Source organism: Podarcis melisellensis (genome assembly GCF_964234715.1).
Source record: "Podarcis melisellensis genome assembly, chromosome: 12".
Classification (NCBI taxonomy): domain Eukaryota; kingdom Metazoa; phylum Chordata; class Lepidosauria; order Squamata; family Lacertidae; genus Podarcis; species Podarcis melisellensis.
This window is the reverse complement of record NC_138544.1, coordinates 56534244-56561451: the sequence shown is the minus strand read 5'-3', so window position 1 is coordinate 56561451 and position 27208 is coordinate 56534244. Positions and strand designations below refer to the sequence as shown.

Sequence of the window (27208 nt, the reverse complement as noted above, 5' to 3'; positions counted from 1 at the left end):
TCCAGGTGAGGTCTGACCAGAGCAGAATACAGTGGCACTATTACTTCCCTTGATCTAGATGCTATACTCCTATTGACACAGCCCAGAATTGCATTGGCTTTTTTAGCTGCCGCCTCACACTGTTGGCTCATGTCAAGTTTGTGGTCAACCAAGACTCCTAGATCCTTTTCACATGTACTGCTCTCAAGCCAGGTGTCACCCATCTTGTATTTGTGCCTCTCATTTTTTTTGCCCAAGTGCAATACTTTACATTTCTCCCTGTTAAAATTCATCTTGTTTGTTTTGGCCCAGTTCTCTAATCTGTCAAGGTCGTTTTGAAGTGTGATCCTGTCCTCTGGGGTGTTAGCCACCCCTCCCAGTTTGGTGTCATCTGCAACTTTGCAAAACACAGTCCTTGGCTAGAAGCAGCTGGATCTCAGGCGTCTTGACTGTGCAGATAAATAATGTTAGGAACCCACAGAAGTACGCCTGACATCTTCCTTATACAGTGGTGAAGCAAAGGCTGCAAGGTTTTCAACCGGGGCAATCAGAATAAGATCCACTACAGTGGTACCTCTGGTTAAGTATTTAATTCGTTCTGGAGGTCCATTCTTAACTTGAAACTGTTCTTAACCTGAAGCGCCACTTTAGCTAATGGGCCCTCCCGCTGCCGCGCGATTTCTGTACTCATCCTGAAGCAAAGTTCTTAACCCAAGCTCCTATTTCTGGGTTAGCGGAGTCTGTAACCTGAAGCGTATGTAACCCGAGGTACCCCTGTATTTGACTATTGATTCAAAACTCCAAAGATGTATTTTATGTAACTGACTTTTCATTTCTATTCTTTGTATATCGTACTGTTGTTTTATCGCTATTGTCAGGGAACTGCCATCGGCTCAGGGGGGAGAGGGGGAAAGCTGGATGGATTACAGAGAGCCCCCAAAGATCGTGGGAAGCAGCTCCTCCTCAGCAGAGGAGAGTAACCACGCCTCCAGTGGAAAGGGGTTTCAGGGCTCGGAGGAAGCGTGGCGGTGCCAGGACACCTTGCCTGGGCAAAGCAGGGAGGAGAGAGGTCCGCCGTTACCCACACCCTCCCTGCGCAGTAAGCTTCCGCGCCGAGAGGGGAGGCGCAGACTGGGCGTCAAGAAACTACTTTGCTGGGGAAGGCTTAAGGACCGCCCACTCTCAGATTCTGCCAGCGAATGAGCCAGCCACAGGAGAGTGGCGCTCTGGACAGATAAAGTTCTAGGAGTCTTGGTTGACCACAAACTGGACATGAGCCAACAGTGTGACGCGGTAGCTAAAAAAGCCAATGCAATTCTGGGCTGCATCAATAGGAGTATAGCATCTAGATCAAGGGAAGTAATAGTGCCACTGTATTCTGCTCTGGTCAGACCTCACCAGGAGTACTGTGTCCAGTTCTGGGCACCACAGTTCAAGAAGGACACTGACAAACTGGAACGTGTCCAGAGGAGGGCAACCAAAATGGTCAAAGGCCTGGAAACGATGCCTTATGAGGAACGGCTAAGGGAGCTGGGCATGTTTAGCCTGGAGAAGAGGAGGTTAAGGGGTGATATGATAGCCATGTTCAAATATATAAAAGGATGTCACATAGAAGAGGGAGAAAGGTTGTTTTCTGCTGCTTCAGAGAAGCGGACACGGAGCAATGGATCCAAACTACAAGAAAGAAGATTCCACCTAAACCTTAGGAAGAACTTCCTGACAGTAAGAGCTGTTTGACAGTGGAATTTGCTGCCAAGGAGTGTGGTGGAGTCTCCTTCTTTGGAAGTCTTTAAGCAGAGGCTTGACAACCATATGTCAGGAGTGCTCTGATGGTGTTTCCTGCTTGGCAGGGGGTTGGACTCGATGGCCCTTGTGGTCTCTTCCAACTCTATGGTTCTATGATTCTAAGTTTATTTTGGCATCCAAAGCAAGGCTTCGCACCCGAGCAGAGAGGCATTTGCCTGCTTGCTCTAGAGCAACCCCTTGGAACCTTTACAGCTATGGTCGATGGCTGACGCAAATAAAGATTCATTCATTCATTCCGCCCCCAACCGAACCCAGCCAGATTTCCGCTGCCCCCTTCTGACCGACCTGTACAGCTGTTTCCGCTTAAGCCTGGCTGTTTCCTCCGGGAAGTCTTTGGCCTCTTCGACGAGGCACACCCAGGCGTGGAAGGCGAAGCCGCTCCCGGGCCACTTTTGGATGGAAGGCACCATAATTCCCGCCATGCTGGGCGTGAGGTCGAAATACTGCAGCGCTCGCTCGGCGCCATCTTTCCTGGCCATCCCAGAGAGGGCCCGGATGACTTGCACAGTGTAGGGGTGCGGCCCCTTGCCCTGCTCGGTCCGGAGGAGCTTCAGGAGCTGCCTCAGTTCCCCCGGCCGGATGGAGAGGCCGCCCAAGACCTGTCGCCAGATAAGTTGGCAAAAATGAAAAAAATCGGGTGATAATTTTATTTTTTAAAAAAATATTTTTTATTAAATTTCCATTTGACAAACCAATCATATCACATGAATTCCAAATTATACCAATACACAATAAATTCCGAATATTTAAGCAAATTTAAATTTTTTGTTGGGGGTACCCATGTTTCAAGTTCAGAAAGGGTCCAGTCATCTCATATTCCTGCTGCTTCGATGTTCACAAATTGGGTGATAATAAGTGTAAGAGAATGACTGGAACATTAAACCACATGTGGTGGTCATGTCCGGAAATTAAGAAATACTGGGATATGATACATGAGGAAAATAAAAAGCTAATAAAAACATCACATAATAAAAGAGCAGAATCATACTTATTAGGAATTTTGAATGGTGAGATCCCGAATGACAAAATTAATATTTGACCTGCACGCGACAACAGCAGCGAGAATGTTAATGGCCGATAATTGGAAAGGGAATTACGTCCCAACCAAAGAACGGCTGAATAAATTATATGAATACTCGGAATTAGCAAAGCTGACTGATTTGATAAGACCAAAACCAAAAAATATAATCTTATGTAGACAAGAATTAAGTGTAAGGTATTGGTTGTGCTTAGAATAGATTGATGAAAGATTTGGAAAACTTATTGATTAGAATTATTTGTATGAGACTGTATGGGAAAAATACGGAATAACAGTTACAATCTTGCTTAAAATGTACATAGGAAGTGCAGTGTAAGCGATGGAAGTCAATCAATGAAATTTTATTATTGAGGTATTTGAAGAATAAATTTGGAAGAAATTCTTCCAACTTTTCTTCTTCCAATTTTTCTTCTTCCAATTTTTCTTCTTATTTTTTCTTTATCTTTTCTATCTTTTTTCTTTTTTGTTCTTTTTATATACAGTGCTACCTCGGGTTAAGTACTTAATTCGTTCCAGAGGTCCGTACTTAACCTGAAACTGTTCTTAACCTGAAGCACCACTTTAGCTAAGGGGGCCTCCCGCTGCCGCCGTGCAATTTCTGTTCTCATCCTGAAGCAAAGTTTTTAACCCGAGGTACTATTTCTGGGTTAGCGGAGTCTGTAACCTGTAGCGTCTGTACCCTGAAACGTATGTAACCTGAGGTACAGTGGTGCCTCGCAAGACAAAATTAATTAGTTCCGCGAATTGTGTCGTCTAGCGATTTTTTCGTCTTGCGGAGCGTGGATTCTCTGGGTATTAACGGCTTTAAGAAAAAGGAAGCAAACTCGCAAGATGTTTTCATCTTGCGAAGCAAGCCCATAGGAAAAATCGTCTTGCGAAGCAACGCAAAAAGCGAAAAAACCTTTCGTCTTGCGAGGCATTTGTCTTGCGAGGCATTCGTCTTGCGAGGCACCATTGTACCACTGTATATGTGTGCTTTTCTCTGAAATATGTATGTATGTATGTATTCTAGACAGCATCTTAAAAAGTAGAGACATCACCTTGCCAACAAAGGTCCGTATAGTAAAAGCTATGGTTTTCCCAGTAGTGATGTATGGAAGTGAGAGCTGGACCATAAAGAAGGCTGATCGCCGAAGAATGGATGCTTTTGAATTCTGGTGCTGGAGGAGACTCTTGAGAGTCCCATGGACTGCAAGAAGATCCAACCTCTCCATTCTGAAGGAAATCAGCCCTGAGTGCTCACTGGAAGGACAGATCCTGAAGCTGAGGCTCCAATACTTTGGCCACCTCATGAGAAGAGAAGACTCCCTGGAAAAGACCCTGATGTTGGGAAAGATGGAGGGCACAAGGAGAAGGGGATGACAGAGGACGAGATGGTTGGACAGTGTTTTCGAAGCTACCAGCATGAGTTTGACCCAACTGCGGGAGGCAGTGGAAGACAGGTGTGCCTGGCGTGATCTGGTCCATGGGGTCACGAAGAGTCGGGCACGACTAAACGACTAAACAACAACAACATGTATGTATTTGCAGTATTTTGCTTGTATTTTGTAATAATTATGTTAAATAAAATTTAGTAATAATAATAATAATAATAAAGACCTGCAAGAGGTAGAGGAGGTTCTCGGAGCATTTGGGATCCAGCTCCTGCCCCGTGGCACACAGGGCATCTAGCAGGCAGCTCACCATCCCTGCCTTGACGCAGGTGGTACGGCTCTGCAGCGAGGCATCGCAGATCTTCTTGAGCCACTCGGAGAGGAAGATCTGGAGCTCCCGGGACTTCAGTTCTGGGATCCACATGATCAGGATCAAAAGGGGCTGCTCGTTGTGGATCAGGCGTGCGGGGCAAGAGCTGTGGTCACCTTCGACGGCCTGAAGTGGGGGGGGGGGAGTCAAGTTGTAATCATTTTTTTAAAAAATAGTATTTTTTTATTAAATTTCCTGTTTTACAATTTAAAATACAGTCATGCCTTGGAAGTCAAACGGAATCCGTTCAACTTCCAAAACGTTCAAAAACCAAATCGCAGCTTCCTGCAGCCAATCAGAAGCCGTGTCGGACGTCCGGGTTCCAAAGAACGTTCAAAAACCGGAACGATCACTTCCGGTTTTCGATTTTCCAGGAGCGAAAACATTAGACTCCCGAGGCTTTTGAAAACCAAGGTACGACTGTAATACACCCAAATAGTCAATACTGGCTCTCATTAACCTAATTGGCAGCTATTTTGCATCTGTATGTAGCAGAAATAATGCGAGGTATTTAAATACTGACAATTCAATTTAAGAAAAGCTCATTAATTCATTTCCCCTTTCTTTCTTTAATGAGCATCTTTATACTGTGTAAGAAGTGATAATTTTCTCTCTTTATAATTCCATCTGTGTACTCTTATATCGTTGTTTGTAGCCCTGTCGGACGTTTGGCTTCCAAGAGAACAGTAAAAAACCAGAACACTCACTTCCGTGTCTGCGGCGTTTGGGAGCCAAAATGTTCAGGAACTAAGCTGTTTGACTTCCAAGGTACGACTGTACTCATTTAAACATCTTTAAAATACCAATAACTTCCCTTCCTCTCTTTCCATGGTTCATTTTGCATAACAAAAATCCCTGCATATTTTACGAACGTTAAAACATTCAGCATTCCATTATTGCACCCATCAAAACTTATTTACAGTGGTACCTTGGGTTAAGTACTTAATTCGTTCTGGAGGTCTGTTCTTAACCTGAAACTGTTCTGAACCTGAAGCACCACTTTAGCTAATGGGGCCTCCTGCTGCTGCCGGACCATCGGAGCACGATTTCAGTTCTCATCCTGAAGCAAAGTTCTTAACCCGAGGTAATGTTTCTGGGTTAGCGGAGTCTGTAACCTGAAGCGTATGAAACCTGAGGTACCACTGTAATTATTACTGCAATTATCCCCGTCGCGGGGATTCGAACCGCCAACCTTCTGATCGGCAAGTCCTAGGCTCTGTGGTTTAGCCCACAGCGCCACCCGCGTCCCAACCTGGAGGTAGACTGTCTGAATTGTGCATTGCTTTCTGAATTATGCATTGTTTTCTAACGATTTGTTTGATCTCTGGACTGTAATAAAGATTGATTGATTGATATTACGCCTTTCATGCAACTGAACTGTGGACAGATCCTGCTTCGCTTTGCCAACGTGCTGGCAGATTTTAATTCTCTCTTGTCAAAAAGATCTCACCATGTTGAGGAGTTCCTGCAGCAGTTTCTTGGTTGGCTGACTCTGGCTCTTCAGAACTTCATATAAGTGCGGATAGCCAATTCTTTCTTTGAACACCTCCTGAAAAATGCAGGCAGCCGTTAAGGATTAGCGAGAGCAGATCACGCCATTAGTTCCCGAATTCCCACCCAAAGCAAACTGGGGAGGGGGAATTAGAGAGAAGAGGCTCGAACTTTTCTATTCTGCTTCAGGTACGATTTGGGATATCTCGTTCCGTTATCCTGACTTCCACGTATGCATTTGCTGGGAGCTTATGTGATTAAGAAACAACATGAAAACAGCACAGAATTCAGCTGGCCAAGGCAAAAGTGGGTGAACAGCGATTTGTTTCATGTTTGAGCTCCTTATTAGGCAGCAAAAATTATATCCTGGCTTGATTGTAACCAAACCCCTCTAAGCAGTTTACAGGAAGTGTTGAATTTGTCAGTGAAAACAAATAATTCTAAACATTTAAATGATCGTTCAGATTAGCAGCAAAAGATTTAAACGTGCAAGCATCTTCGCGTTTGGGTTTTATGCGGCAGCTGTAGCAGGGCTAAGTCTACAGATCAAATTGGTCGGATGGGTGCAAAAGGGGTAAGGCAATCCCACAAGCTTTCAGCATGAAGACTGTTTGAAGATTAAACAAAACACAAAAAGAGTTGTCAAATTCAGTTAAAGCTAAAGAAGTCAGTGGAATAAAATCAGTGTAAAGTTGAACATCTATACAGAAACTATTCAGGTGGAGAAGGCGAGGGAGAAAGTTGTTGTTGAACCTCAAGTAATACAAGTGGAGAGAGCCCCAGCCTTACAGAGGGAATTTGATGAATATAAGTTGTTGCCTTCTATGACTGAATTTAGAGAAAGTCAGATTCTGAGGACTGGAGTCCTGCTTGGACTGGAGAAGGAAAGTTGGATAGATTCCCTCATGCAGGGATGTACTGACTTTTGGGACCTGGACTTGGGTCAGGAGGAGATTGGAGTTGTGGGGACCTTCAGTTCTGGAGGGACTTTGAAACACGTCCTAAAATATCTTCTGGACTTTAGTTTTAATTACGGAGATTTGGCTGACCTGTCGAGAAGGAGCAAAAATATTGCTAGGTTGGAGCTTCCCTGGGATCTACTCCTCAGCATCAAAGGAAGGAAATTAAGAACAAGATCAGCAGAAGACAAAGTAAAGTGCAGGTATAAATATGAAGAAGATCTGCAGAAGGGACTTGGAAGAGAATGAAGAGCCTCGGACAGAAGATCACCAGGTTGATGGGCCATATGGATTTGACGGAAAGGACTAGCAGAATCCGGGACCAGGGAGAAGAGACGGTGGAAGAAGATTGGAAGAAGACTAAAGTTTATTTATAGCAATACTGTAAAATTAATGAGTGCTAGAAAAATGTTGGAATGAAATTACATGGCTTCAGTAGAAATGTTATAAGGAGTTAAGTACAAATAAGTATTATGGTTAAGTACAAGTAAGTATTATGGTTAAAATAAGTTAAGATTATTATATGACAGAAAATAGAGAAAGATGGAAAGGAATTGCTGAAACAATTAATAGAAGCGGAATACAAAAAGGGAGGTGAGAGGAGGTGGATGAAAAGAGGGAATGAAAGATAAGGTATTGAAACGGTATGATGTATGTTTTTAAATTGTTTTTGTTTTCTTAGGTTTAGTTTAATGTGTTAATGTTGTGTTGTGTATTGTTTATTGTATTGTATTTTCTTTCTTTTGTTTTTTCTTTTTCTTTTTTCTTCTTTTCCGTAAGGTCTAACAGTAATAAATATTATTTAAAAATAAAAATAAAATCAGTGTAAAGTTGGAAAGCCCTTTGCCGGTCATCAAGAGGCTCCCAACTCGAAAGAGAGATCTTAGTTGCTTCTCATGTTTTGTTTTTGTTTGTGGCAAGTATGAATAATAAAGTGAGCATTCAAATCTAGGTAGGATATATTGTGGGGTATTAAGAGGAATAGATCATCCATCTCCAGCCAGCCTAGATTTTAGGACTTCGGAAGAACTTTGCTGAAGTTCACATGCAAAACACACCGCCCACTTTCAAAACGGCCAACGCCTGGAGTAGACCCACATAAATTAACTTGGGTCCCTTCGTTTGAATGGGTCTATTCTGAGTATTAGTTCAGGCATAGGCAAACTCGGCCCTCTAGATGTTTTGATACTACAGTTCCCATCATCCCTGACCACTGGTTCTGTTAGCTAGGGATGATGGGAGTTGTAGTCCCAAAACATCTGGAGAGCCGCGTTGGCCTACGACTGATCTAGTTGAACACAACCCTATTTTTTAGGTTCCTAGACGCGGACTCTGTTCTACAAACCCCAGATCAGAATCTTAAGTGAGAATGTATCTGAGACTCCAGACCCGAATTGGGCGGGACACCCCAGAATTACAGAAGACACCCCAGTTTCGCACTGGATCCCGGGATGTCCCATTTTGGATCTTGTGAAAACGCGGCCCCGGAAGACAGGCGTCCCGATTTTCCTCTGCGGGATGTTGGAGGGTGTGAGACTAATCACATCTTCGTTTAAGTAATCTTGTTAAAGGTAAGAGGATAATTCCTCCACTCGCTGCCAGCAGTGTTATCTCAAGCAAATGTACTTCCCCCTAGGAAATACACAGGCAGGTAACTGGTGGGGAATTTGGTACCGCACACAACATTTTCAAGTTTCTAGCTCTCATGATTCAAGAAAATAGATCTTGCCTCCTGTGGGTATCAAATGAAGCCACGTCTTGACAATCATATACCGAAGTGTCTTTCAAACCACATGCAGAGAGCTGTGAGAACTCACACCTTTCTTTCTTCCTTGGACTACAAATGCATTTTTAGTAAATATTTTAGATATTTTCCTCTGGCAACAGGGTTGCTGAGGCTGCTACCTCTCTTCCTAGTTATCTCCCGCTTGGACTACTGCAATGCGCTCTGTGTGGGGCGACCTTTGAAGGTGACCCGGAAACTGCAACAAATCCAGAATGCGGCAGCTAGACTGGGGACTGGGAGCGGCCGCCAAGACCACATAACACCAGTCCTGAAAGACCTACATTGGCTCCCAGTATGTTTCCGAGCACAATTCAAAGTGTTGGTGCTGACCTTTAAAGCCCTAAACGGCCTCAGCCCAGTATACCTGAAGGAGCGTCTCCACCTCCATCGTTCTGCCCGGACGCTGAGGTCCAGCTCCGAGGGCCTTCTGGCGGTTCCCTCCCTGCGAGAAGCCAAGTTACAGGGAACCAGGCAGAGGGCCTTCTCGGTGGCGGCTCCCGCCTTGTGGAACGCCTTCCCACCAGATGTCCAAGAGAACAACAACTACCAGACTTTTAGAAGACATCTGAAAGCAGACCTGCTCAAGGAAGCTTTAAATGTGTGACATTTTAATGTATTTTTAATCTTTGTTGGAAGCCGCCCAGAGTGGCTGGGGAAACCCAGCCAGATGGGCGGGGTACAAATAATTAATTATTATTATTATTCCTAAGTCTCCAGCTTTAGCTGTATATATTGTTATTTATTGCATTATCCTCCCACTTTCTTTTCCTCCAAGAGCTCAAGTTTGCATGCATAGTTCTCCCATTTAATCCTAACCCTGAGAGGTAGTTGAGGCTGAGAAGCAGAGACGGTCCCAAGATCACCCAGTGAGATGCTTGGCCAAGAGGGGATTCAAACCCTGGTCTCCCAGGTCCTAGTCTGACGCTCTAACCACTGCGCCACACTGTCTCTCTTGCTGCTCATCCTGTGTTCCCTATTTTACCAAAAAAATATGGTCCCAAGAGGCGAGGAATGCATGTCCCTTACCTTGGCCGAAGGAGAGTTGCTCATGATAGACGTGAGCACTCTGATAGCGTGGATGGGAATGGCGTCAGAGTTGTTGTCGAAAACCTGAAGGCGAAAAGGAAGGAGGCAGGTGAGAAATCAAGACCCAACATCTGTCTACCTGGCAGGGTGGAAAATCTCAGATGCGATGGGCTGCCCAACTTCTGAAGCTCTCCCAAGATGGTTTCCCTCAACCTCGAGCGAATACCGTCTCATAAACAGACTGTACAGTGGTACCTCGGGTTAAGTACTTAATTCGTTCCGGAGGTCCGTTCTTTACCTGATACTGTTCTTAACCTGAAGCACCACTTTAGCTAATGGGGCCTCCTGCTGCCGCTGTGCCACCGGAGCACAATTTCTGTTCTCATCCTGAAGCAAAGTTCTTAACCTTGAAGCACTATTTCTGGGTTAGCAGAGTCTGTAACCTGAAGCGTATGTAACCTGAAGCGTATGTAACCCGAGGTACCACTGTAATGGTGACTGCTGCCCTAGGTTTCTGGTTTCTGTTTAGTTCTTCGATAAGCCTAACAAGGACGCTGCAAGAATTTGAGCCGCTCTGTTTTCAAGGCGGGGACAGCAGAGAGTTCAAAGCAAGCGAGGAAAGTGAGGTGCTTAAATTCTCATGAAGTAGAAGGAGGGTTTGGGCATGCAGACCTTCCAACTACAGCATTAAGCAGCGGCACATATCACAAAAAGCAGGCACATTAAATTAACGTCGCAAGGCACATCAGAGGCACGGACAAGAGAGACTTTAGCAGAGGGACAGAGAAGGTTTTACTATGGCTGTTTGCTGCCCTGGGCTCCTTCGGGAAGATAGAGAAATAAACTAAACTCTCAAAACCAGCGTTTCTGTTCCACCGTATTGTCCTCTGCCGTATTGTCCTCTGCTTGGAAGCGGCAAATCGTGACCCGTGCACACGGAGACGCGGGTTGCGTTCACTTCAGGATGTGAACGGGGCTCCAAAACGGATCCGGTTCGCATCCAGAGTTACCACTGTCCCAGAATTTTAGAAGACATCTGAAGGCAGCCCTGTTTAGGGAAGCTTTTAACGTTTAACAGACCACTGTATTTTAATATTCTGTTGGAAGGTGCCCAGAGTGGCTGTGGAAGCCCAGCCAGATGGGCGAGGTATAAATAAATAAGTTGTTGTTGTTGTTGTTGTTGCAAGGCCTCATTTCTGGCCGATTTGTTCTTGATCTTCAAGTCACCATCTCGCCCCGTGCGGGACACGTAATATCCCAATTACATGTCGGCAGTCTCTTTTGCGCGCATCCAGAATTTTAAGTAAATTGGCAGCGTGGATTTTCAGAAGTCATTACAACACACAAACACACACAGAGAACTACTAAGCCTCCAATGCCACGAACTAAGTTAGGAAAAAGAGATCTGAAAATCCACATGAAATGGGAAATAAGTCTTTGAAACGTCTGCAAAGAGAAGAGGCTACAGTAGGGTTCGCTGACGGCAGAACAGGAAGGGGAGATGGAACGACAGGATGAAATGGGACCCTAACAGGCTGGCAATACCTGACCCATCACATGCCATTTCTCAGACGGGCATTGGGGGCATAATTCTGGACTCCTTACAAACTCCCTCCCTCCCTCTCCAAGTCTCACAGCAAGAATTGCCAGGGATGCCCCCATTATATAGTGGAAATACAACATAATCACAATAGAGCAGTACAGTGGTACCTCGGGTTAAGAACTTAATTCGTTCTGGAGGTTCGTTCTTAAGCTGAAACTGTTCTTAACCTGAAGCACCACTTTAGCTAATGGGGCGATTTCTGTTCTCATCCAGAAGCAAAGTTCTTAACCCGAGGTACTATTTCTGGGTTAGCGGAGTCTGTAACCCAAAGCGTCTGTAACCAGAAGCATATGTAACCCGAGGTACCACTGTAATAATAATAAATTATTTATACCGTGCCCATCTGGCTGGGTTTCCCCAGCCACTCTGGGTGGCTCCCAACAGAATATTATTAATAATAATAAAGCAACAAAACATCAGTCATTAAAAACCTCCCTAAACAGGTCTACCTTCAGATGTCATCTAAAAGTTAGATAGTTGTTTATTTCCTTCACATCTGACGGGAGGGCGTTCCATAGGGCGGGGCCACCACCGAGAAGGCCCTCCGCCTAGTTCCCTGTAGCTTCACTTCTCGCAATGAAGGAACCGCCAGAATTTGCAGCTCCTGAAACAACTATCTTTCAAAATGCACCACCTCTCTGAATCTTGGGGTGCAGTTCTCCAGACAAAATAATGCGTACAAAAATGCACTATATACCATATTTTTCGCTCTATAAGACGCACCAGACCATAAGACGCACCTAGTTTTTGGAGGAGGAAAACAAGAAAAAAAATTCCTGAATCTCAGAAACCAGAACAGCAAGAGGGATCGCTGCGCAGTGAAAGCAGCAATCCCTCTTGCTGTTCTGGTTTCTGGGATAGCTGCGCAGCCTGCATTCGCTCCGTAAGACGCACACACATTTGCCCTTACTTTTTAGGAGGGAAAAAGTGAGTCTTATAGAGCAAAAAATACGGTATATATTTTTGGGAAGGGTGCATAACACGCATCGGTTAGTGAAAACAAAAGGAAACCGGATTCTGGTAGCAGGCGAGGTTGAAACCGTCTAAGACCTTGCAAGTCAACCTTGCAAATCGGAAACCAGGGAAGCAGTGAGATGGAGGTGGGAGTTCACACATTAATTTGAATCAGCCAGCCGGCGGAGTCAAATTCTAGTCCTAAAACCAGCAGGGAAAGATACAAACGGCTTCTTGGTTTGGAAACACAGCTCCTATAATCAAGCTGTCCGGCGAGACTCCAAGCTGTGAATCCTTTTCGGCTGCCTCACCTGCAGGGCTGATGGCACCTTCCTTTTCTTAAGAGATTACCCTCTGCGACTTCCCCTCCCAAACAGGCTTTTTTTCTGAAAGGTTTGGGAGCCGACGATGCCAATTTCTAAAGAGCCTTTATCCGTTTCCACGGCTACAGAGGAAGATGGCCATTGGCAAGCCAGGGATGCTGCCGCAGAGCTGGGGCAAAACCACGGCTGTCAACTTACAGATTTGAAAATAAGGGACCAGCAGCCTCAAAAATAAGGGATCAACAGCCAAAATAAGGGATTTTAGTCAACCAGCAGCCAAACGAAGCCTCAAGCGGTGGTTCCCACAGCGCAGCAACCCGGCAAAGGGGATGCAGCAAGGAAAACCACCGTCACCTCTCCGCTGGGAAGCGCTGAGCAAAGGTGAGTCCCCAGGCAACGCGGCCGATTTGATTGGCACAAGGCATGCAAGCTCCACCCCCCCAGTCTTTCTTAGGCTCCTTATTGGGTGAGCAACGCAGCCAAGCAACACAGTTGGAGCCTCCCTCCTCCCTGGGAGGGAGGGAGAGGAGCTGGTTCCTTTGAAACCCAGGAGATTTAAGGGACATGATCAATAAGGGACAGCAGCGGGACACGGCGCTGGGATAAGGGAGTTTCCCGCCAAATAAGGGACGCTTGACAGCTATGGCCAAAACCACTCTGGGGAAGGAGAAATCGGCTTATGGCTCGTAAGGAAGCCGCTGGGGGTCGCTGCAAGATTGCGAGGACACAATTGCAACCACGGTTTCCTCCTAAGAACATGATATGAGGTTGCAGTGTCAGGCTGGGGAAGCCCAGCCAGATGAGCAGGGTATAAATAAAAATTTATTATTATTATTATTATTATTATTATTATTATTATTATTATTAATTATTATTATTATTATTATTACTTTCCCCCATTTTTGTTCCCGCTCTCCTCCTCCTTTCTTCCTCTCCTGCTCTCCGGTAGCCGCTACGAGCTGCCCAAGGGAGGATGGCAGTGGCAGTCATGGAGAGGTCAAGGAGAGGCAATAATAATAATAATAATAATAATAATAATAATAATAAATTTTTATTTATACCCCGCCCTTCCCTGTTCAGAAAACCAGGCTCAGGGCGGCTAACAACAAATTTAAAACAGTCGATGCAACAAAAAACAGCATAAAATACAGGATAAAACCTGAATAGCAATAAATTCAGAATTCAAAAATCAATTTAGGGGGGAAATCCATCCAATAAACATTAGATGGCTAGCTGGCTAAATTAGTCCTACTTGGGCCAGCAAGGAGACCAGGGGAGAATTAGCTGGTGGATCTCAGAGCAGGTAATCTTCATATAAAGGGGAAGGGGGAGGGAAGGAAGGGGAATAGAAGATTAGGCTAAGCTGAAATTGAAAGCCAGGCGGAATAGCTCTGTCTTACAGGCCCTGCGGAAGGAAGTTAAATCCTGCAGGGCCCTGGTCTCATGGGACAGAGCATTCCACCAGGTCGGAGCCATCACTGAGAAGGCCCTGGCCCTGGTGGAGAATAGTCTGACTTCCTTAAGGCCCGGGACCTCTAAGCTATGGTTATTCATGGACCTTAATGTCCTCTGTGGGGCAGACCAGGAGAGGCGGTCCCATAAATACAAGGGCCCTAAGCCACATAAAGGGCTTTAAATGGGATGCTCCTTCGCTGCCGCTAACTAGAACAAGAACTGGCTCATCCTCTTCCCTGAGCTTGGTGGCGGCAGCACTGGAGCAGGAAATAGGGACATTCTGGGATCAAATCAGAAGCCAGGATAGCATACAGAATTCTGGGACTGTCTCTGGAAAATCAGGCACAAAAGAAGGAGGACAAAACTAAGTTAAAGGCAGCAGAAACCGATCAGGTTTTATTGACTACCGTAGGAGCAAAGTACAGTGGTACCTTGGAAGTCGAACGGAACCCGTTCCGGAAGTCTGTCCGACTTCCAAAACCTTTCGGAACCAAGGCACAGCTTCTGATTGGCTGCAGGAGGTTCAAAAACCAGAACAATCGCTTCCGGTTTTTGGTCGTCCGGGAGCCAAAACATTAGACTCCAGAGGCGTTTGAAAACCAAGGTACGACTGTAATACACCGAAGTAGTCAATATTGGCTCTCATTAACCTAATTGGCAGCTATTTTGCATCTGTACGTAGCAGAAATATTGCAAGGTATTTAAATATTGACTATTCAATTTAAGAAAATCTCATTCATTCATTTGCCCTTTCGTTCTTTAATGAGCATCTTTATACTGTGTAAGAAGTGATAATTGTTTCTCGTTATAATTCCGTCTGTGTATTCTTATATCGTTGTTTGTAGAATATTATCAACCTGACAATGCAAAACCAACCATATTTTTTTAATCACAGTTTGGGAAAAATCCCAGTTAATGCTAATCACTGCTAGGTCTAATTTGGACGCAAGTGCGAACTACAACTATGGCAAACTACAGAAGAGAAGATAAATCTACTCACAAAAGGAGAAGGGGGAGGAAACTTAACTCACACAGAATATTTCCAATTTTTAAGTTGGTTTGGAGAGCAAAACACTTTGATGTCCAGTGACCCATGCGAAAGCATTGCTTGGCTGGTGAGCTATTGAAAGGTGGACACGGTGGGGGGTTTGCTACAGATCACTTGACAGGTCACAGAAACTGCAAATTCCCCATTCTCAGGGAGCGGCGCAGGTTTTCCAGAAAACCAGGAACAGGAAAAATTCCCTACACAAATCCGGGGGACTTTGCCTCAGAAAGCTTGTCCTGGAATTTATTCTGGTGCCCCGGAGTTCGAGCGAACCAATTTAGCATGTTTTCCCCCCCTTGCCAAAACAAAAAAAAAATCCTTCCAGTAGCACCTTAAAGACCAACTAAGTTAGTTCTTGGTATGAGCTTTCGTGTGCATGCACACTTCTTCAGATACACTGAAACAGAAGTTTCCAGACCCTTCTATATAGTGAGAAGGTGGGGAGGGGTATTACTCAGAAGGGTGGTGGGAATGGGTGATTGGCAGATAGCTGTGATGAGCCTGTTGACGACTCTTAACGACTGCAATAGGTCTTACAGAAAAAAGCAAGGGGTGAGAAGGTGAAAAATGGCTTTGTCATGTATAATGAGATAAGAATCCAATGTCTTTGTTCAGACCAGGTCTCTCCATGGTTTTAAGTTTGGTAATAAGTTGCAATTCAGCAGCTTCTAGCTGAGTAGTGTGAACTCGGATAAGGGAGGCAGGAGGCTGGAGTCTGACTCAGGAAAGGAGATAAAAAAATTCTTTCCAGTAGCACCTTAAAGGTACAGGGACCCCTGACCATTAGGTCTAGTCGTGACCGACTCTGGGGTTGCGGCACTCATCTCGCTTTATTGGCCGAGGGAGCCGGCGTACAGCTTCCGGGTCATGTGGCCAGCATGACTAAGCCGCTTCTGGCAAACCAGAGCAGCGCACGGAAATGCCATTTCCCTTCCCGCCGGAGCGGTACCTATTTATCTACTTGCACTTTGATGTGCTTTCGAACTGCTAGGTTTGCAGGAGCAGGGACCGAACAATGGGAGCTCACCCCATCGCGGGGATACGAACCGCCAACCTTCTGATTGGCAAGCCCTAGGCTCTGTGGTTTAACCCACAGCGCCACCCGTGCCTTAGAGACCAACTAAGTTTGTTATTGGTATGAGCTATCAGGTGTTTGCACACTTCTTCAGATAGGAAAGGAGGTTGGGGATTTGTGGTGACCTGTACCGGCCAGGAGTCAAGAATCAGAGTCACGGGATGCTTCAGAGCTGGAGGAAGAGGGCGGCGAGGCAGGCCGGCAAGTGAAGGGACAGGTGCTTCCCCACCCTCTCCTGCACCAATGTCTCCCAGAACCAGAAGAGGACTGAAGAGGGAAGAGCAGAGGCAGCTTCCATGCTGGCATAGTCTCTACAGCAACTATAATCCAGAATGCGGCAGCTAGACTGGTGACTGGGAGTGGCTGCCGAGATCACATAACACCAGTCTTGAAAGACCTGCAGTGGTTCCCAGTATATTTCTGAGCACAATTCAAAGTGTTGGTGCGGACCTTTAAAGCCCTAAACGGCTTCGGCCCAGTATAGCTGAAGGAGCATCTCCACCCCCATCATTCTGCTGTGACACTGAGGTCCAGCGCAGAGGGCCTTCTGGCGGTTCCCTCCCTGCGAGAAGCGAGGTTACGGGGAACCAGGCAGAGATTTATATTTAAAGTTATTATTATTATTATCATTCTTATTACTGTATTTTTCTGTCTATAAGACGCCCCCATGCATAAGATGCCCCCTATTTTGCAGGACTCAGATTTAAGAAAATGGGGGGAGATGGCCCAGACCATAAGACGCCCCCTAAATTTTTGACATTATTTTTTAGGGGGGAAACCTAGTCTTATACACAGTATTATTTGGGTACCTGTGCACATCCTGTCAGGGGAAGGTACATAAACCAGTAGCTGCAACTGTACCATGAAGCATAGACCTTGAAATAAATGCCTAAATTCTGGACTGGTGTGTTTTTAGGTAATCCATAGCTGTAGAAGCGACTCTCTTTCTTTGACAATAAAGAGTTAAACTCTCTGCCGTGTGAATTCCTTTCGCTGGGAAGCACCCATGGAAATGAACGTTATGTATTTCTGTGACAAAGATACGAAAGGATTTTAAAGCTTCGCAAACAGCAAGTCGCCGGCCTACTGAACATGCAGCAACCGCCAAACATTCTTATGCGGCGCCACGGAAAAGCAAGGAACATTATACAACATTGCGTCCATGTGCTCTAAAATATCCAGCTGCGTCAACTAGATGTCTCGTTCAAATGCTGACTGCACCACAGCAATGAAATCGAGAGATAAATGCAATGCCAGCGTGAGGGTGCGATCAGAAAAAAAAATGTTCAGGTTGCTCCCAAGGGGGAAAGAACGAGGGATAGGTTAAATAATAAAAAAGGCTAAGATACCAAACCGGCAAACTCGACAATACATGGGTTTGAAAGACAAATAATATGAGTTTTCAAAGCCAGCAATCTTAAGGAGGCCGCACAGATGGGCGGGGTACAAATAACAAATTATTATTATTATTATTATTATTATTATTATTATTACTACTACTACTAGGCCAGCTGCTTGGTTCTTAAGCTCACCTTAAGGTACACAGATGAAAGAATTTGGAAGCATATAAGGGGAAAGAAATTTAGGGGCTTTATACACCTAATAATAATAATACAGTGGTGCCCCGCAAGACGAACGCCTCGCAAGACGAAAAACCCGCTAGACGAAAGGGTTTTCCGTTTTGGAGGCGCTTCGCAAAACGAATTCCCCTATGGGATTGCTTCGCAAGACGAAAAAAATCTTGCATCCCCCCGCGGGTTTTTTCCGCTTTTTCCGCTCTTTTCTTAAGCCGCTAAGCCGCTTATCAGCTGTTCTGCTGATAAGCCGCTTAACAGCTGATCGCTGGAAGCCGCTTGACAGCTGTAGCGCTAATCCGCTAAGCTGTCAATCGGCTTGCTTCGCAAGACGAAAAAACCGCTATACGAAGACCCTCACGGAACGGATTAATTTCGTCTTGCGAGGCACCACTGTAATAATAATAATAATAATAATTTATTTATACCTTGCCCGTCTGGCTGGGCTTCCCCAGCCACTCTGGGCGGCTTCCAACAAAATATTCAAATACATTATGAATATTATGAGCAAAATGGGAAATTGATGTGGACAGCCATTTATTTTATGATGATTTGAAATTTGAACTTACTTAGCATGTAGGTAGTCTTATTGGCTAGGGTGCCTTCCTTGCTTTAATTTACTTATTTTATTTTATTTCTTTCCTTAATTGTCTTTCAAAAAGCAAGCTGTATAAAGCATGAGATTGTATCAGGCTAAGCTTATTGATGGTGTTCTGCAGTATTCCGTAGGCACTCATCTGATTTTCAGCAAAGTATTAAAAGCAAGAAATGTTTGGTGGAGAGAATGAAGACGGTTGAGATGACCTCGCGCCGTGGAAAGGAAAGACAACAGCATGCAGGATTCAGGTCTACTGGGGGAGGGCGGCAATGCAGGAATTGCAGAAAAGGGAGGGGGCAGGATCACGGCGGGTCTTGCCAGCCCCCATGGCAAGAATTCCGGCAGCAAGCGTCCACGAAGGGTGAGGGTCCCTCCATGATCTCCTCGTATTATACCTGCCACATGCATCTCAGAAGGGAACTTGCAACTGCTCAGAGCTGGCTGGCAATGCATGTCAAGAACCCAGAAAGAAGGACAAAACTGTTAGAATTCCTGCTCCATGGTTGCAGTCATGGGATTTTTGTCTATCACATGACGGTGTATGTTTTGACTCCACAGAGTGGGATGTGACGGAGACAGGATGTTTGTGTTACTGTGTTCCATGAAGTGGGACTGTTGTCCTTTGTTCTTTTTCTCTTTGCTGTCTGATGCTAGAGAGAGAGGGAGCTGTGTTGCAGTGCTCCGTGTGTGTTTATATGTAAATAAAGTAAAAAGGTAAAGGGACCCCTGACCATTAGGTCCAGTTGTGGCCGACTCTGGGGTTGCGGCGCTCATCTCACTTTATTGGCCGAGGGAGCCGGCGTACAGCTTCCGGGTCATGTGGCCAGCATGACTAAGCCGCTTCTGGCGAACCAGAGCAGCGCACGGAAACGCTGTTTACCTTCCCACCAGAGCAGTACCTATTTATCTACTTGCACTTTGACATGCTTTCGAACTACTAGGTTGGCAGGAGCAGGGACCAAGCAACGGGAGCTCACCCCGTTGCGGGGATTTGAACCGCCGACCTTGTGATCGGCAAGTCCTAGGCTCTGTGGTTTAACCCACAGCGCCACTCGTATCCCTTATGTAAATAAAGTAATTACCCAAAATGGTGAGTTGCTGAGGTCTGTTACACAAACTGCGAACACTCTGTGGATCCCTAAGTGTGCTGATGTCTCTTGGCATCTGTCGCTGTGATGTTCGGGCAGAAGAAAGTTTTTGAAGCTCCCGAACGAACGACCAAGAGGGAGAGAACATGCCAGTCGGGCATGTGTCTCTGCCAGGGTCCTACTCGAGTGTAGGATGAGCTCCTGACATAAAATTCCCTCTGCAGCAAGGAACCATCCACTCTCCTCCCTTGTAAGTCCTTTCTCGGTTCTATTCATTCTCCCAGAGATGCCTAGCCAGAATTGGCCGGAAAAGCAGACTTTTATTATTCTTACGGGACGCAGGTGGCACTGTGGGTTAAACCACAGAGCCTAGGACTTGCCGATCAGAAGGTCGGCGGTTCGAATCCCAGCAACGGGGTGAGCTCTCATTGCTCGGTCCCTGCTCCCGCCAACCTAGCAGTTCGAAAGCACAAAAGTGCAAGTAGATCAATAGGTACCACTCCGGCGGGAAGGGAAACGGCATTTCCGTGCGCTGCTCTGGTTCGCCAGAAGTGGCTTAGTCATGCTGGCCACATGACCCGGAAGTTGTACGCCGGCTCCCTCGGCCAATAAAGCAAGATGAGCGCCACAATCCCAGAGTCGTCTGCGACTGGACCTAATGCTCAGGGGTCCCTTTACCTTTATTATTCTTACCTCTTCCGGATTATTTAAATTCCCTCCTTTCCAACCCCGGGAAATCCCTCCGTGCCCCGTGAAGGAAAAAGGAGAGCGCATGCAAACCCACGTGCAAAGCCTATCATCTCACACACCACAAGCTGCAGGCAATACCTGGCGGATTTCCGTCTCGGTCGCGGCAGAATCGTCCCAGGACGCTTTGCACTCCCCACTCAGGTAGAGCTGTCGGAAACGGGGTCAGAAAACCAAGGTCATTCAATGGAGAAGGGAGAGGGAAGCAAGGGAGGAAGGAGGAATGGGCGCGGGGTAGGCCAGAGCTAGCCACAGCCGCGTTGAGGGCCAGCGCTTTATTATATCTTGCATTGTTGCCAAATGTAGAAAGCTCTTGGCAGGTCAAATGCACAGGATGGTCGAGGCTGAGGCGTCTGAGGGCGTCTGAACGCCCGTCTCAGCATTCGCCCCTATGCTATACAACAAGTCCGTGTTCAACCTGGGAGTCATTTTGGACTCGCAGCTGACCATGGAGGCGCAGGTCCATTCTGTGTCCAGGGCAGCTGTTTACCAGCTCCATCTGCTACGCAGGATGAGACCCTCCCTGCCCGCAGACTGTCTCGCCAGAGTGGTGCATGCTTTGGTTATATCCCGCTTGGACAACTGCAATGTGCTCTACGTGGGGCTACCTTTGAAGGTGTTCTGGAAACTGCAATTAATTTAGAATGCGGCAGCTAGAGTGGTGACTGGGAGCGGCCGCCGGGACCACATAACACCGGTCCTGAAAGATCTGCATTGGCTCCCAGTACGTTTCCGAGCACAATTCAAAGTGTTGGTGCTGACCTTGAAAGCCCTAAACGGCCTCGGCCCAGTATACCTGAAGGAGTGTCTCCAGCCCCATCATTCTGCCCGGACACAGAGGTCCAGCTCCGAGGGCCTTCTGGCAGTTCCCTCCCTACAAGAAGTAAGGTTACAGGGAACCAGGCAGAGGGCCTTCTCGGAGGTGGCGCCCGCCCTGTGGAATGCCCTCCCACCAGATGTGAAGGAAATAAGCAGCTATCTTCTCTTTAAAAGACCTCTGAAGGAAGCCCTGTTTAGGGAAGTTTTTAATATTTAATGCTGTACTTTTTTAACACTTGATTGGAAGCCGCCCAGAGTGGCTGGGGAAACTCAGCCAGATGGACGGGGTATAAATAATAAATTATTGTTATTGTTGTTATTATTATTATTATTATTAGTAGTAGTAGTATTAGTATTCCACCAACATGAGAAACGGCCAAAGTTAGGACCAGGTGCATGCTATGAATCTGCAGAAGCGTAAGAACGGCAGCATATCGAGAACCAAAACCAACCTCCTGAGAAGTTCAGCTTTTCTAAGCCAAAGGGCTGCAAGGGTTGGGCTTAGAAGGGCAGGGTTCGTGGTATGCAAAATGTGAGAAACCCAAGAGTCTGGGCATATGACATTTCTAATAGTGGGCGCCATCAGATGCTCCATTCTTGATGCACATGTAAAGAACCCAGTCCCCATATGTGCATCTTAATACAGTGGTACCTCGGGTTAAGTACTTAATTCATTCTGGAGCTCTGTTCTTAACCTGAAACTGTTCTTAACCTGAAGACCACTTTAGCTAATGGGGCCTGCTGCTGCGCCGCCAGAGCATGATTTCTGTTCTCATCATGAAGCAAAGTTCTTAACCTGAAGCACTATTTCTGGGTTAGCAGAGTCTGTAACCTGAAGCGTATGTAACCTGAAGCGTATGTAAGCCGAGGTACCACTGTACAGTGCTAAATTGGTTCTCAAACGCCTGCAAACCCGGAAGTAAGTGTTTCGGTTTGCGAACTTTTTATGGAAGCTGAACGTGCTCCGTTTTGAGTGCCACACTTCCGTTTTGAGTGTTACGTTGAGCAAATACGTTTGCTGTTTATTTTGCGTTTTTGTATTTGCGGTTTGTTTTTATGACTGTATGGAACCCAGTTCAGCTACTGATTGATCGATTGTGTGACTGCAGCACATTGCTTATTGCTTTCATTTTATGGATCCATGGTCTCGTCAGTTAGTGAAATTCATGTTAAATTGCTGTTTTAGGGGTTGTTTTTAAAAGTCTGGAACGTATTAATCCATTTTGCATTGCTTTCTATGGAAAAGGGCGCCTTGGTTTTGGAACACTTTGGTTTTGGAACTGGCTTCTGGAACAGATTAAGTTTGAGAACCAAGGTACCACTGTAATAAATAACAATAATAGCCTCAAAGCTCTAAGCCAGCCTTTCTCAACCTGTGGGTCCCCAGATGTTGTTGAACTACAACTCCCATCACCCCTAGCTAGCAAGGCCAGAGCTCAGGGATGATGGGAGTTGTAGTCCAACAACATCTGGGGATCCACAGGTTGAGAACTACTGCCGTCTCGGCCCCATATACCCAAAGGAGAGCCTCTAACCCCCATCGTCCAGCCCGGACACTGAGGTCCACCTCTGAGAGCCTTCTGGCAGTTTCCTCCCCGTGAAAAGTGATGTTACAGGGAACCAGGCAGAGGGCTTTCTTGGCAGTGGCACCCACCCTGTGGAACTCCCTCCCATCAGATGTCAAGGAAATAAAGAGCTACAAAACCTTGAGAAGACATCTGGAGGCAGCCCTGCTCAGGGAAGTTTGTAAAGGTTGGGTTTTTTTTGCGTTTTTAATATTTTTGTTGGGAGTGTGGCTGGGGCAACCCAGTTAGGTGGGCGCCATACAAATAATAAAATTGTTGTTGTTGCTGTTATTATTCCACGACGCTTGTCCCAACATGCATATGTGTGTGTACATGCAAATAAAGCCCCAGAATCTTTGAACGTGAGCCTGGCTGTATGCGTCCAATGAATAAAAATGCCCGTCAGCTGCTGAAAACAGTAAGCACGGACTATAAAGAGACGCCCCACGGTGCAGGCATTACACTGATGCTTAAATCACAGGGTAGAAGCGGAGAAAAGCCTGGTTAAGATTCCTAAGGAGGATTGTGGCAAACAGCTTCAAAGCAATTATGGCTAAAATGGGAGCTTAGCACCTCCAGGAGGTCAGCTCAGCGGAGCAGGAAGGAAGGCAGAACAAGCTGGTTTGCAGTTTTTGTGGGAATGAACGTGTCTACCATCTCTCTCTCTCTCTCTCTCTCTCTCTCTCTCTCTCTCTCTCTCTCTCTCTCTCTCTCTCTCCGGTGTTTGCAGGTACTCCCGCTACATCAGCAAGGCCCAAAAGGGATATGAAATTCTGAACCTCCACCTTTGGCCTAAGACAAAGAACTGGGCAGCAGCAAAAACATTTTTCGCTCTATAGAACACACCCAACCATAGGACGCACCTTGTTTTAGAGGGGGAGAACAAGAAAAAAATATATCCCCCTCTCTGCTCAGTGCCCCTTCAGCGAAGCAGCACGAGAAACGAAACTGAAGCTCTCACGGCTTCAGCAAAAGGAACCCGAAGCCTTTGGAGCGCAGCGCAAGCTCCCGCTGCGCTCCAAAGGCTTCAGGCAGCTATCCCTGAAGCCTGGAGATCGAGAGGGGTTGGTGCGCACCGACTCCTCTCGCTCTCCAGGCTTCAGCGAAAGCAACGCATAGCCTCCGGAGTGCGGAGGGAGCGCTCCCTCTGCGCTTCGGAGGCTTCGCGTTGCTATCGCTGAAGCCAAGGAGCCTGCATTCGCTCCATAGGACACACACACATTTCCCCTTAATTTTTGGAGGGGGAAAAGTGCGCCCTATAGAGCAAAAAATGTGGTACGTGAACGGCTGCAAAAACCCGCAAGAATAAACTGCTACTCCGACCATGCGAAGAAGTATAAAGGCACAATAAAAAAAAGGGATAAAAATCACTCAGACACAACAATGTATGTTCTCGGACAGTCCAGAACGACGCCAAAGCAGCAAAACAATGCGACAAGGAACAGGGAGCAGTATACATCTACTCCCTGTTTCGTCACATCAGTTGGGTGTTTAGGAATCTCGATGTACGAGATCATGCATTAGTGTGCTTGAGTAATTTTATCTGTATCTTTATGGCACAGTTCATTGTACTTTTTGTGGAATTCGAACTGCGTTTCATATTTTGCTCTCGCCCAATTCTGTGCCTACGCGGCGAGAGAAGGCCCTGATCCCACGACTGGAAGAGATTATGGAAACTGTGTGTGTGATAGGAATTTTCCCTTAGATATATGTTAAATGTTCATAAGTGTACCAACCAAGCACATACATAGATCAGCACAGGAAGGCCAAACTGGAACCATTTTGATTCCTAAACTGAGCAAATGTTTTCTTTGCAAGGTCAAAGTGGGAAACCTCCCCATTGTCTCTTTCCTCACAAATCCTGTCTTAAGGACACATTTAAGATATGAATAGGGTGTGAGCCTGACCTGGCTCAGGAACTAAGTATTTATCATTACAAAAGACTGGCCAGACTCCCCAGGAAATCCAGTCAAGTAAGCAGGGTATCCAATCAAGTAACCTGCCAGACAGGAGATAAACAAGGACAGGAGAAAAACAACATTCAAATTTCTGTTTTAGACCGCCTTTTCTGTGATGTAGGTATGATGTATCTGAGGGGTCGTCTTAGGTTACACCCCTTCTGTGATTGATGTATGTATGATATTTCTGGGGGTGGTCTTGATCTACAGGGCGGCAATTTCAAAAGTCTTTATAAGGCCTTGCGCGCCATTGTTCTGGGTTCCTCCTCTCTCCTGCGTGTGAGGGGAGCACCCTGTTGCAACAGATCAATAAAGATCAGGCTTACTAGCTGCTTTGCTTCTCAATATTCTCTGGTTGTCCTCTGTTATTTTCTCCTACCAATAGGGAACCTACGTAAGGACTCTGCATGATCCGTGGAGGATGGTCAGATACAAAGCACCGAAGCATCTTGATTTGTTCTGCAGGAAGGCTGCTATCGTTCCTCCCCCATCTTCCGACCACTGCCACTGCTTCCTTCTGCAGGTTCACCGGCAAATCTCCAAGCCCAAAGGCCAGAGGTGAGACACCTTTGGCCCTCCAGATGTCCTGGGACTCCAACTCTCATCAGTCTCTGGCACCATGGCCAATGATCAGGAGTCCTGGGACTCGTGGTCCAGAAACGCAGACTCCCCACCCCCGAAGAAGGCAAAAGCTTCGCCCACATTTCTGCCTGCACCGTGCCTAGAAAACACGGGTCCAAGCGGTCCCCCCCCCTGCCCCATCATCCCTTCCCAGGGAAAACTCGCTCTTTAAAGACAGATTGGAACAAATGGCAATCCGAGTAAAAAAGGATTTTTCACAGGGTTTTCATTGTACGCCTTGTTTTTATCTTTTTTCGCAACCTGGCAACTAGTAGTTTGCCTCCCTTACCCCTCATATTCATTACTGTTTTAATTGTAATAATTGTACCATTGTGGGAAGGGGCATTGCTGGTCTGTTTTGCTTTGGTTTAACTACCGTATTTTTCGCTCTATAAGACGCACCTTTTCCCTGCTAAAAAGAAATGGGAAATGTGTGTGCGTCTTATGGAGCGAATGCAGGCTGCGCAGCTATCCCAGAAGCCAGAACAGCAAGAGAGATTGCTGCTTTCACTGCGCAGCGATCCCTCTTGCTGTTCTGGCTTCTGAGATTCAGATTTTTTTTTTCTTGTTTTCCTCCTCCAAAAGCTAGGTGTGTCTTGTGGTCTGGTGCGTCTTATAGAACGAAAAATACGGTATGTATCTTTTGTTTTCATATGTTGTGAACCGCCCTGTGAACTTTGGATGAAGGGTGGTATAATAATAATAATAATAATAATAATAATAATAATAATAATAGCAGTAATAATAGCAGTAATAATAATAATAATAATAGGTAATAGGGAAAGGCCTGGAAAAGCAGAGGGACGAGACATAGTGTGGATAAGCCCAAAGACAGGAACAAAAAAGATTTCGACTAAACATCAGAAATAACTCTATGACGGCAAGAGCCGTTCAACAGTGGAACGGTCTCCCTCAGGAGGGAGTAGGTTCTCCTTCCTTGGAGGGAGAAAAAGAGTGCATGGTCTGCGATGGGTCTCTTCTTCTGGCACAGCGCTACTCCAAAGCCACAGCAGTCTTGCTCTGGTTCCACACCAGAGAAGAAAAACCTTGGCACATTAAATCAAAGGGGAGGCGTTTTTTGGATGAAGGTCACCAGCCCTGGTTTCTCAGGCTGGATGTGGCGTGCAGGTTTCAGCATCCTTGCCTCAGCCAAATAATGCTTCTCCCACATAACCAATGGCTCATGCCGCTGAAGGTAAAGCTAAAGGGACCCCTGACCATTAGGTCCAGTCGTGGCCGACTCTGGGGTTGCGGCTCTCATCTCGCTTTATTGGCTGAGGGAGCCGGCATACAGCTTCCGGGTCATGTGGCCAGCATGACTAAGCCGCTTCTGGCGAACCAGAGAAACGCATGGAATTGCCGTTTACCTTCCCGCCGGAGTGGTACCTATTTATCTACTTGCACTTGGGCGTGCTTTTGAACTGCTAGGTTGGCAGGAGCAGGGACCGAGCAACGGGAGCTCACCCCGTCGCAGGGATTCGGACTGCTGACCTTCTGATCGGCAAGTCCTAGGCTCTGTCGTTTAACCCACAGCGCCAACAGCATCCCTTAAAAAGGCTCAATTTTGCACCCCGGAGATTAACTTTTCCTGGCTGCTGTGAACCAGAACACCCCTGGTTCTGAGCTCGTAAGCTCAGCTTTAGGCATCTGAGACCCTCAACTGCGATGTTATCTGTTCTACTTTTATTCTGTTTTTTCTCCCAAGCGCTCAGGGTAGCAAGGGGAACAAAAAAGGCACACAAAATGCCATTATTTTCAAGCGGGTGTGCGTGTGTGCCTTAACTGCACCATGACTAGGAGATATTCAAAGAGCGATTTGAGCATCTCTTGTAAAACCAGCATTGCCTTGGGCGGCGGCGTTAGCCAGACTCCTTTCCAAATGCAGGAATTTTTTTTTAAAAAAAAATTAAGCCATTTGGTAGGACTCAAGTGAATGCAAAGCCAACCCCCC

The 27208-nt window shown here is 46.2% G+C and overlaps 1 protein-coding gene across 9 annotated transcripts in view; it reads right to left on the bottom strand.

The window, feature by feature from the left end:
• The window catches only part of NBEAL2 (neurobeachin like 2), a 202455-nt gene that overhangs the window by 66451 nt on the left and 108796 nt on the right, over positions 1-27208 (bottom strand). For 6 of the 9 annotated variants that reach the window (XM_081931352.1, XM_081931354.1, XM_081931355.1 and 3 more), the window contains 5 exons: positions 20376-20444; positions 9830-9913; positions 6018-6116; positions 4424-4693; positions 2071-2384 (listed from right to left, as the gene is read on the bottom strand). In XM_081931352.1, the coding sequence (XP_081787478.1) occupies positions 2071-2384; positions 4424-4693; positions 6018-6116; positions 9830-9913; positions 20376-20444 (836 nt within the window). The remainder of the gene's footprint in view (positions 1-2070; positions 2385-4423; positions 4694-6017; positions 6117-9829; positions 9914-20375; positions 20445-27208) is intronic. The other 3 variants (XM_081931356.1, XM_081931359.1, XM_081931360.1) reach the window with 1 other exon arrangement.